The sequence below is a fragment of the Mustela nivalis genome (assembly GCF_964662115.1).
Source record: "Mustela nivalis genome assembly, chromosome: 4".
Lineage (NCBI taxonomy): Eukaryota > Metazoa > Chordata > Mammalia > Carnivora > Mustelidae > Mustela > Mustela nivalis.
Genome location: NC_139023.1, coordinates 138471991 through 138484129, shown reverse-complemented (window position 1 = coordinate 138484129; position 12139 = coordinate 138471991). Strand labels below are relative to the sequence as shown.

General features: G+C 35.4%; 1 protein-coding gene across 5 annotated transcripts in view; it reads left to right on the top strand.

Annotated features, from left to right (window-relative positions):
* Positions 1–12139, top strand: part of ARFIP1 (ARF interacting protein 1) — a 101682-nt gene that overhangs the window by 25667 nt on the left and 63876 nt on the right. For all 5 annotated transcript variants that reach the window (XM_082727325.1, XM_082727322.1, XM_082727324.1 and 2 more), the window contains one exon: positions 4571–4672. In XM_082727325.1, the coding sequence (XP_082583451.1) occupies positions 4580–4672 (93 nt within the window). In that variant the 5' untranslated portion in view covers positions 4571–4579. The remainder of the gene's footprint in view (positions 1–4570; positions 4673–12139) is intronic.

Sequence of the window (12139 nt, the reverse complement as noted above, 5' to 3'; positions counted from 1 at the left end):
ATGACCCTGAGATCATGACTTGAGCCAAAATCAAGAGTCGGACACTCAACTGACTAAGCCACCCAGGCGCCCCTCTTCTGCCTTATAAATAACTCTTGAATCCACCTTTTTCTATTCCCACAACCTTAAATTAGATCATTATTATTTCTTGAACAGTAAAATAGTGTCTTAAATAGTTTTTGTGTGTGGAGTTTTTTCTTCTTTCCCTTCAATCTAATCTCCCACAAGACTGCTCTCTAAAATAAATTGATCAGGCTCTCCTGCTGCTTTCTTCTTACCCCTTTTAGAATGAAGTCCACGCTTTGTCTGGCATTTTGAAGCCCATCATGATAGGCTGCTGCATACTTTTCTAGCCGCCTTGTTATTTTATTTTTTAAAACTTAATTTTGATAAGATTTCATACTGAAAACTTAAACTCTTTACGCAGATTCACCAACTGTTGTTTTGTCCCATTTACTTGAACATTTTCTCTCTGTGTATATACAACTTCCTTTTCAATCCATTTGAGAGTGATTCACAAACATCATGTCCTTTTATTTCTAAGAACAAGGACTTTCTTTTCTCTTATAGAATCTCAGTATATTTATCAAAATTAGAATATATAATTAGAAAATTGATACAGTGCTGTTGTTTAACCCACAGTTGTTCTAATAATGTCCTCTGCAACTGTCTTTCTCCTTGTTTGTGAACCAGTCCGTATTGTACATTGTACTTAGCTGTCTTTGAAGTCTCTTTCATGCAACATTTCATCTCTTTGTTTCTCATGAGCTTAAGTTTGTTGAAGTATACAGGCCAGTTTTTTTACTGTTTCCTTAATTTTTAGTGTTTATTTTTATTTCCTTCCTACTGCTTACTGTGAGTTTAATTTGCTCTTTTTTTAATTTTCTTAGGGTGCATCCTTTCTTAGATCATTGGCTTAAGATCTTCTATTCAAATGTAAGCATTTAAAAGCTATGAATTGCTCTCTTAGGTGCATCCCACAAACATTGTTTTTGTTATCATTCAGTTCAGCATATTTTTTTTCCCTCATGATTTCTTTTTTGTCCCATTAATTGTTTAGATGTACTATTTAATTTCCAGATTTTGGTGATGGGGTCATGGATATCTTATTGCAATTGATTATAATTGATTATAATTTTTTAGAAGATTTTATTTATTTATTACAGAGAGTGAGCATGAGATGGGGGAGGGTCAGAGGGAGAAGCAGACTCTGATTGAGTCCCGATATGGGACTTGATCCCAGTACCCTGGGATCACAACCCAAACCAAAGGCATACGCTTAACCAGTTGAGCCACCCAGGTGCTTGCAGTTGATAGTAATTTAATTTTACTGCGGTCAGAGTACATATTTTATATCATTTTAATATTTTAAAATTTATCGAAGCTTATTTTATGCCCCCAAATATGATGTTTTGCTAAACATATCATGTTCATGTGAAAGTGATGTATATCCTGCCATTACTGAGTTTACTATTCTATCAGTAAACTCAGTGTTTAGATCTTCTGTGTCTATACAAATTTTCTTTATCTAGTTGTTCTTTCAATTGCTATGAGTTTCTTGGTAAGATCTCTGTGACTATGGACTTTTGTGTTTCTCCCTTTAATTCTGTCAATGTTTGTTTCATTTATTTTGAAACATATTATTGGGACCAACATACATATTTATGATTAGTACATACTCCTGATTAATTGATCCTCTTATCATTATGAAATGTCCCTCGTAGCTCTCCTAATGAAGCTCTAAAACAGATACTAATAAAGCTGCATTGACTCTCTAAGTCACCATCATCTCTTGCTTAGATTATTTTGTTAGCCTTCTAATTGTTCTCCTTACTGCTGCCATTGTTCACTTATAGTTTAATTCAACACAGCAGGAAAAGAATAATTTTTTAAAAACATAAGTCAGGCCATTTCATTCTTACGTTCAGAACCTTCAAGTGACTTCTTACTTCACTGAAAATAAAATCCAGAGTTCTTATGGTGGTCTTTAAAGCCACACAGGTTCTTGCCCCTGGCTGTCTTTTGACATTTCCTCTCTCTTCTTTCCTTGTTCTTCTCTCAAGGCACTTCACCTTCTTGTTTTTGCTTGAAAAGCTGAGCTTCTTCCCACCTTCTTGTCTTTGTACTTACTATTCCTCTGCCTAGAATGCTGTACTCCCCAATATTCTTATGACTTACTAACCTCTTCTGAGGTTTTCTCTGACCACTCTGTTTAGAACAGCACATGTGCACATATACATGCCCGTTAGCACTTACGACTGTGACATGCATATTTATTTGTTTTTCCCCCCAACTAGAATGTAAGCTTGATGAGGATAGAATCTTGCCTGTTTTGTTCACCACTCTGTCTTGTGTGTCTGAAATTGTGCCTGTCACATTAAAGTGCTCAGTAGATCAGTTGAACCAGTGAGTATATGAATGAGGAATTACATTGTAACCAAGTTGCTTTACTTGCAATTTCTAGAATATACCAGACTCTTTTCCACTGTGCTCCTATTATTCTTATATTTAGAATCTTTCCTTTACTGTATCCCAATTTGTTATCCTGCAAGATTCAGCATAAATACCATTGCTGATTAAGTTTTCCCTCTTAATGCTCACCACTACATTGTTGAGTGCTTCCCTCTGGTGTTCACCCCACTGTATTATAGTTACTTATTCATTTTTTTGTCTGTATTACACTTTAGGTTTATGTCAGCCTAAGACCTGATTTCTATTTTTGCTTTATCCCATGTACATTACTGGAAGATAGTAAATACCTGTTGAATCACCAGCTGCTTTTAGGAAAAAGAAAGTAAGAACTTACCTTACAATTGGAAAGAGTGGTGATTATTTTAGATAGCTAAATCTTAGTCTTCCAGGCTGAATTGGAGACCAAATAACTAGTGTCTCTTATTTGCAAGAGGCAGATACCTAACTCCAACAGCCACAGGCAATCTGGGTGTATTGTAAGGATGCAGTAGCAGTGAGGAAAATAGGAATCTCAAAAGAATCCATGATGCCAAGAACATTCAATGGAAAAAGGAAAATCTCTTCAACAGATGGTGCTGGGAAAGCTGGGTTATCCACATGCAAAAGAAGAAAGTTGGACCCTTATGTACAAAATCAGCTCAGATTGGATAAGAGATCTAAATATGAGACCTAAAACTATAAAGCTCGGAGCGCCTGGGTGGCTAAGTGGGTTAAGCCTCTGCCTTCAGCTCAGGTCATGGTTTCAGAGTCCTGGGACCGAGCCCCGTATCAAGCTGTCTGTTCAGCAGGGAGCCTGCTTCCCCCTTTCTCTCTGCCTGCCTCTCTGCCTCTTGTGATCTCTCTCTCTCTTTCTCTGTGTGTCAAATAAATAAATAAAATCTTGAAAAGAAAAAACAACTATAAAACTCTTAGAAGAAAAAAACAGGGAAAAACCATCATGGCATTCTTTTGGCAAAGAATTCTTGAATATTATACCAGAAGCACTGGAAACAAAAGTAAAAATAGACAAATTGAACGACATTAAAACTGAAAATTTCTGTGCATCAAAGGACAAAATCAACAGAGTACAGAGTCTCTGTCATCAAAGGACAAAACCAACAGAGTATCTCCCATTCCATAGGTTACGATATTGGCAAACCATACTTCTGATGTGGTTATATCCAGAATAAGGAAGAACTCCTATAATTCAGTAATAAAAACACAACCCAATTTAGAAAATGGGCAAAGGACTTCAATAGACATTTCTCCAAAGGTGATATACAAATGGCCAATAGGCAGATGAAAAGGTGTTCATTATTACTAATCATCAGGGAAATATAAGTCCAAACCATAAGGAGGTATTACTTCTTACCTGGTACAATAGTTACTACCAAAAAATAGTAAATATTGTTGGGAAGTATATGAAGAAATTGGATCCTTTGTGCACTCTTGGTGGGACTATAAAATGGTGTGACCATTATGGAAAACAGCATGCTATTTCTTCCAAAATTTAAAAATACAGTTGCCATATGATCTAGCAGTCCTTCTTCTGGGTTTATTTCCAGAAGAATTAAAAACAGAATCTTGAAGCGATATCTGCATACCTGTGTTTATAGAAGCATTATTTACAATAGGAGCAATCCAAGTGTCCATTACTGGATGAATGGATAGATAAAATGTGGTATATACATACAATGGAATATTATTTAGCCTTAAAAGGGAAAAATTCTGATACATTTTAACAACATAGTTGAATATTGAGGACATTATGCCAAGTGAAATTTCACAAAGTCAAATACTCTACAATTCCATTGATGAGGTATCCAGATTGAAATTTTATAGTAGTGTGAGGCACTGTGAGGCAAGGATATTGCCCACTGGGATTTACAAGTGACACTTTTTTTTTTTAACAAGAAATCTAAGTTGAGTGCAGTTTCAAATGCCAGATGCATATTTTATTAGGTTGCTATCATGTTTATACGTGTTAGGTAGGTTGTAATTATTTTTTAAGATGCTGTAATAATGGCTTTTAAGTGCTATAAACATGAATAGTCTTCTCAGTATTTGCCTTTTATGATTTGGTGTTATTTACAACTTTCTTTTTTTTTTTTTTATTAAGGAGTCTAGCATGGCTCAAGAATCTCCCAAAAATTCAGCAGCAGAAATTCCAGTGACTAGTAATGGAGAAGTTGATGATTCTCATGAACATGGCTTTAATAGGGTAAGAATACTTTTCTTTCTCTTAATACAGAGAATCATGATAAGCCCTTAAATGTTGAGATGAAAGTAATAGAGTTTAATATAGGAATATTTTCTTAGACTGGCTGAAGTGTTAGGAATCTGTTACCATGTAGGGATGACTGTGTGAGTCATGTTAGTGAGTTGTCAAGATTAAGCTCCCAGCCAGTAAGCATTTAGGCTTTGATGTTATCATCAGTAATTCTGTTGTATGACCAGAATAAGAGTATATCTGATAACTTCGGCATATAACTTCATAAAACTATTTAATTTTATTTATGATAAGAAAAAATATTAACTCTAGGTTATCCTTTCAAAAATTGGCACTGATTTCTTTTCTTTGTGTCCTTAGTACATAATTCCTAAGGAGGCTTCTTTTGACTTTGCTATTCACTTTCTAAAGTGGCATATTGACTCTGTGGAAAATGAAACTTGAGGTGCTTTTAATTTTGATTAACTCTCATTAAATTGAAATTTAATGCATTTTAATGGAAACACCATAGATTTGGAGATAATGTGGGTGCAAATTTCCACTATGCCATTTCTAGCTGTATAATCTTAGGCAAGTATTTATTTAATCTCTTCTAATTCTTGTTTCTAATCACTATAAATGAGAATCTTACTTTCATGAGGATATTGATATTAAATAAGGTAAAGTGAGTAATATGCCTAGGATAGTCCTAGAAATGATGGTGATGATTATTATCTCTGGAGAGATTTACCCTAAATATCTTTTTATGACATTTGATACATGTGTACAACTTTACTTTTTTTTTTTCCACCATGGGGCTTGAACTCAGGACCATCCAGGTGTACCTGTACAACTTTAACTTTAAAAATATAGTGTTTAGGGGCGCCTGGGTGGCTCAGTGGGTTAAAGCCTCTGCTTTTGGCTCAAGTCATGGTCCCAGGGTCCTGGGATCAAGCCCCACATCGGGCTCTCTGCTCAGCAGTGAGCCTGCTTCCCTCTTTCTCTGCCTGCCTCTCTGCCTACTTGTGATTCTGTCTGTCAAATAAATAAATAAAATCTTAAAAAAAAAAAAAAATATATATATATATATACACACACATATATATAGTGTTTGTATTTTTGAAAAAGTAATAGTTGAAAGAAACTTATTTTATAATTCAAATAAGACTCTTCAGTTCATAAGCTTGAGAATAAAATCTTTTATTTTTTAAAATCCTTTATTTTAATAAAAGGTGATATTTTAGATCAGGATTTCTTAATCTCAGCACTATGGACGTTTGGGGCTGGATAAACTCCTTGTTGTAGAGGGCTGACCTCTGCATATAGGATGGTTAAGAGCATCCGTGACCTGTTCTTCTAGATTCCAATAGCACCCCCCAGTTGTGACATACAAAAATGTCTCCAGACATTGCCAAATGACCCCTAGAGTTGAGGAGAAACCAGTTTCAGATAGATTGTTATAATTGATTTTAGTAAGTCCCACTGAATTTCATTTATTTTTGCCTTAGCAATTTTTTGGAAGCAATGATTATGTCTTCCGACTTCAGATTTATTTTCATTGCAAGTGTTTTATTTTGGTTTCTGAGCCCCTATGACCTAATATAGAATGACTCACAGAAGGAAGAGACCTTAAGTTCTGAACATAAAAAGGAAGTTTTCACTTCAGGTTTAGTTTTTCTTGTGTTTTAAAGTACTAAGAAATCTGCATAATAAGCTAATTTAAGTTACCGTCATTAGACTTTAGCAATTACTTTATAAACTTCTGTTAATTCAAATAACTCATTATACCAAGATTTTAGTTAATGATTGCTGCATTTTACTTTTGGTAACAGCTCCTTTTGCAAACCTATTCTGCAAATACATTTTTTTTAAGATTTTATTAGAGCAAGAATGGGTGTGGGAGGCGCAAAGGGAGAGGGAGAAGTAGACTCCCCACTGAACAGGGAGCAATCAAGACTCTGAGATCATGACCTGAGCTGGAGGCAGACACTGAACCAACTGAGCCACCCAGGCGCCCCTTATTTTGCAAATATTTATCAGGTATCTGCTGTGTACCAGGTACAGAGATAGAGTAGTGAATAAAAACCACAAAAATACCTGCCAGCAGGGAGTTGATATTCTAATAGGCAATCTAATGACTTCTGTCCAAGAAAAATGCCATACATGCAAAATGTTGCATTGTTCTGGAGATTCACCTGCCACCTTCAGCCTCTTCTTTTTCTTGGTTTTGTTTTGTTTTGTTTTGTTTTGAGCTATAGCTTATACACAGTAAAAAGCACAGATTTTTGTTTGTTTGTTTTTTAAAAGCACAGGTGTTAATGGAGCACATGGGTGGTTTAGTCTGTTAAGTGTCTGATTCTTGATTTTGGCTCAGCTCGTGATCACAGGGTTGTGAGATTGTACCCCATCAAGCTCCATGCTTAGTGGGGAGTCTGCTTCTCCCTTTCTCTCTCTGCTCTTCCCCCTGTGCACGTGTCTTCATGCGTGCTTCTCTCTCTCTCTCAAATCAGTCTTTTAAAAACCCTCAAGATCATAGATTTAAAAAAAAAAAAAAAAGCACAAATGTTCCATGTACAGCTTACGTGGAACCACCACCTATATCAAGATACAGAACATTTCTAGGACTTTAACTGGCTCTCTTCCCCTCTTCTAGGTAGTATACTTCCCTTCCTCCCAGGGTAATCACTGCTACTCTAACTTTATATCATAGATACTTTTAACTGTTCCTGACTACAAATAAATGGTATCATACATTATGTACTCTTTTTTGACTGGCTTAATTCTTTTTCATTGTAATGTAGTTTTCCATTGTGTTAATATACGACGATTTGTGTATCCATTCTGCAATTGATGGATACCTAGGTTGTTTCCAGTCCATGGCTAATATGAATAAAGCTGTTATGACTATTCTGGTTCAGGTCTTTTGGTGTACATGATCACCTATTTCCATTGGGTATATACTCTAGAATGGAATTGCTAGATACATGATGTTTGGCGTTGGTAGATATTGTTAACTAATTTTCCAAAGTGGTTGGACCAGTTGACAATCCTACCAGCAATGGATAAGAGTTCTAGATGTTAAACATCCTTACCAAATCTTAGTATTTTCATACTTTTTAATTTTAGCCATTCTGATGGTATCTCACTGTTGTTTTCATATGCATTTCCCTAATGACTAATGATGTTGAGTATACTTTCATATTCTCATTGGCCATATTCTCAAAAACCATTTATCTTTTATGAAGCCCTTTCTCAAGTTTTTTGCCCATTTTTATGTTGGGTGTGTGCCTTTTTCTAATAATTGGTAGGAGTTCTTTATATATTCTAAGTCATTTGTTTGGATATATATATTTCAGATATTTTCTTTCAGTCTGTGGCTTACTTTTGCACTCTGTTAATGGTATCTTTTGATGAACAAAAGTTGATAATTTTTAATGAAGTCCAATTATCATTGTTTCCTTTTAGTGACTTTTATGACCCTTTTGAGAAATCTTTGCCCATCCCAGTATCATGAAGATACTCTTTTCTTCGGGATGTTTGTTTTGCTTCTCACACTTTGCTCTGTGATTCATCTTGAATTAATTTTTGTGTAACGTAGGGGTCAAGGGTTTTTGTTTTTTTTTTAACCCCTCATATGAATATCTAATTGCTATTCACTGTTTATTGAAAACATCCTTTCTGCACTGGAAGCTTTTGCTGTTAATCAGGTAATCATATATGTTTTATTCTATTTCTGGACTGTTTTATTTCTTGGTCTTTTATCCTTATATTATCCTTGTAATAATACCATACTGTAAGTTAATGACTACAGTAATTAAGTCTAGAACAAATATTATCTTTAACCCTAGCAACTAGTGGTTAATTCCTCTAGCTCTTTCTTTTTCTGGTTTGCCTTATACTTATTCATGACTCCTCACTTAAGAACCTTTATTTGCGGGCGCCTGGGTGGCTCAGTGGGTTAAGCCGCTGCCTTCGGCTCAGGTCATGATCTCAGGGTCCTGGGATCGAGGCCCGCATCGGGCTCTCTGCCCAGCAGGGAGCCTGCTTCCCTCTCTCTCTCTCTCTCTGCCTGCCTCTCCATCTACTTGTGATTTCTCTCTGTCAAATAAATAAATTAAAAAATCTAAAAAAAAATAAAAAAAGAACCTTTATTTGCCTTTGGGGCGCCTGGGTGGCTCAGTCAGTTAAGCATCCAGTTCTTGGGTTTAGCTCAGGTGATGATCTCAGAATCCTGAGATCAACCTTGCAAAGGGTTCTGCACTGAGTATAGAGTCCACTTGAGATTCTCTCTCCCTCTCTCCCTTTCAAATAAATAAAATTCTTTTAAAAGTGGGGGGATAACTGGGGAGGTACAGTTGGTTAAGTGTCCAACTCTTTATTTCAATTTAGGTCAAGATCTCAGATTCATGGGATAGAGACCTGCCTCAGGCTTTCGGCTGAGCAAGGAGTCTATTTGTCCCCCTCTTGCTCTCCTATACCCTCTCTCTCTCAAAAGCTAAAAAAAAAAAGGAACCTTTATTTGCTTTTGAGTGGCACTGAAAAAAGTTTTTATCCTCTCAAATTTTTTTTTTAAAGATTTTATTTATTTATTTGACAGAGATCACAAATAGGGAGAGAGGCAGGCAGAGAGAGAGGAGGAAGCAGGCTCCCTGCCAAGCAGAGAGCCTGATGTGGGGCTCGATCCCAGAACCCTGGGATCATGACGTGAGCCGAAGGCACAGGCTTTAACCCACTGAGCCACCCAGGTGCCCCTATCCTCTCAAATTTTAACCTTAGAGTTGAGTCTTATTAGAGTGAAGTAAATTAAACCGTAACATATCTGTGTAAGCTCTTTGCTATCCAGTCAAAGCCAGCTAACTTACTGCTTTTTAAGTTTACTTACTGGCTAATGTCAAATTCTCTTTTTGGACATTCCTCTGCAGTGTTATTTCACTGGTAAGAGAAGGAAAAAAGATGTTCTCCTGGAGGTCTCCTTTTATTGGATGTGAACTTTACCTGTGGGCAGGGTTCCTAAAGAATCAGTAATCCTTCAAGTAGTACACCCCACTTCGCTTCCTGAAGAAATTAAACGTCATAAAACTGGTTTCTGGTTGTACCTGCTCTCATTAAAAAGATATTCATCATGAGAGTCTCTTACTTATTTAATATCCTTGAATTAAAGTAACATAGGCTGTGTGATCCCTTTTACCATGAGTGAAAACAATATCTTAAAAATATCTTTCAATCATTTTGAATAAATTATACTTAAGACCTCATAGATATATTATTTACCTCAATTTTGTAATACTTTCCGTCCCTTATTTTTCTGAGCAATAAAAGGAAAATTGCTTTTAACTTCCGGTCCATATTCATATTTTAATATTGATAAAGTTTCATACAGAAAATAAGTGTGAAAATGTATTACTTATCTTAAGACTATTTTATAGGACTAGTAAAATGTCTTGTGTAAAACTGGATCATATCCAGAGTTTTGAGGTATTTCACTTATATACATCTTCCTTTTATACCTGTTTGATGTTTAAAATCATATAATGACTTTTATTTAAAAGTTTGTTGATTTATTTATTTATAACATACTGCATAAAACCCTTCAAAAAACAAAGTCCTATAAAATTAAGATGTTGGTTTATTAAGTTGTCCTATCTTGACTGGCCAGTTGGTGTCACTGTGGCATAGGCAGTGAATGTTTATCTCCTGGTTTTCTGTCTCTTAGCAGGTGTTTCATTCTTTATTTGGTTTCCCCTCTTAGTCTGTCCTACAAGAGGCCCTGTTTGGAAGCTAACTCAACATTTACATTCTAATAGAGATTGTAATGAAAGAGCTTTTCCTAGAAATCCCCTGGTAACAGCTTAACGTATGTTAATATTTTGAGGTGTGTTACTCTTTTTCAAGATAAGGGGCAGCAACTATATAGAGAGATGATAGAATAATAGTCTTAATATTATAACAGTTTTTTACAGGAAAAATTTTTTCTAAATAAAAATTCTTGTTTTTTAAAGATCAAGCAAATTTAATCTTAGAAGAATATAAATTATTCTTTGACTTGTAAACCATATATTTTAATTTATTCTGTTAAAGTCCTGGTCAAAATATTAGATTAAAAACAAGCAATTCATGACATGAATTAAAGAGAAGCAGCAAATATCAGCTCCACAAAGTTGAAACTTCTTGTTAAGTTATACTTGCCAAATTCAGTGAAATTATCCTAGTAGATAGAGTTAAAACAAAAACTTTTTCTGTGGTAGGCCCAAAACTAAAACCCATAATTTAGTTTTTTCTCCCTGTGGACTTTTTCTCTGGAAAAATATACATATACACAAAACTGCCAAATTTTGCATTCAGTTTTAGAGAGTTTAGGACTCCCTGAACCCTGCCTATGGATCCTTAGTTTCCTGGGTCTTAAAAACTTCTGGTCTACAAGTTTTGAATTAAATCACAGGATTTTAGTTTAGTAGGAGTACTTTGCAGATCCCTGAATCCCACTACTTTACTTCACAGTTGAGGAAAAGGACCCTGGAGGTTGTGATGAAATTACCATTAAACTGGCTGTACCAAAGGCTTATGTGACTTGATTATAAGTAAAGTGAGGGCAATAATGTTTCCATTTGTTCATTACCTTATCTGCAGTGCTGCCACGTAAGAGATAAGCAAGGCTTTCATTAAACGTTCAGTGAATAAATGAGTGAATGAAAACACATGTTAAAGCCAGATCTAGAAACATGTTTCTAGACTTCTGTGCAACAAGAAGATGTACTATACTCTTAGACTTGATACATCCATCTTGTGTCCTTAATTTCCCAGCATGCATCATCATCATTGCTTTTGAAATTTTGTTTACGTGGTCTTTGTTGTTATTGTTCTAAGGTTTTTATTGAACTAAGTAGTTTCTCCATTTCCCTGTACTTATCAGTCTGGATAATAAACTCTAGCAGTCTGGAGAAGATTTGGGAAGGAACATAAGAATAAAAATGGTCAGAATGCTTGTTTTGGACATATTTCCTCCCCTCACCTCAGTGCTGTAACTGCCCATTTACTGATCTGCTTTTCCCAAGAGATTGAAATCAACTTTAGGGCAGAAACAGTGTGCACACAGCACAGTTGATGATTTCATAGTAGTTGCTCAATAAAGGAATGAATTCCAGTAGGAGGACTTTAAAAATGTATCATGTTTTCTACTTCAATCATCCTCTCCTAGAGTTTGAATAGCATATGATGACAGTTTGTCTCCATATTATATATTATTCAGTATCACACATCTGCATTACACACATCTGAAAAATTTAGTAGCTCCATCAGTAGCAACACTGATTTGATGGGGACTATTTCCAAAGGCCAGTTTTTACCAAATGTGTGTCATGTACCCTTTCAGAGGTATGGCAGATGTTTTTTCAAGGATTGTTTAACCCATGCAAATACTTAGTTTTCAAATAGAGAATATATTCTTAGTACTATTACCACAAATTAAGTTTTTAAATATGT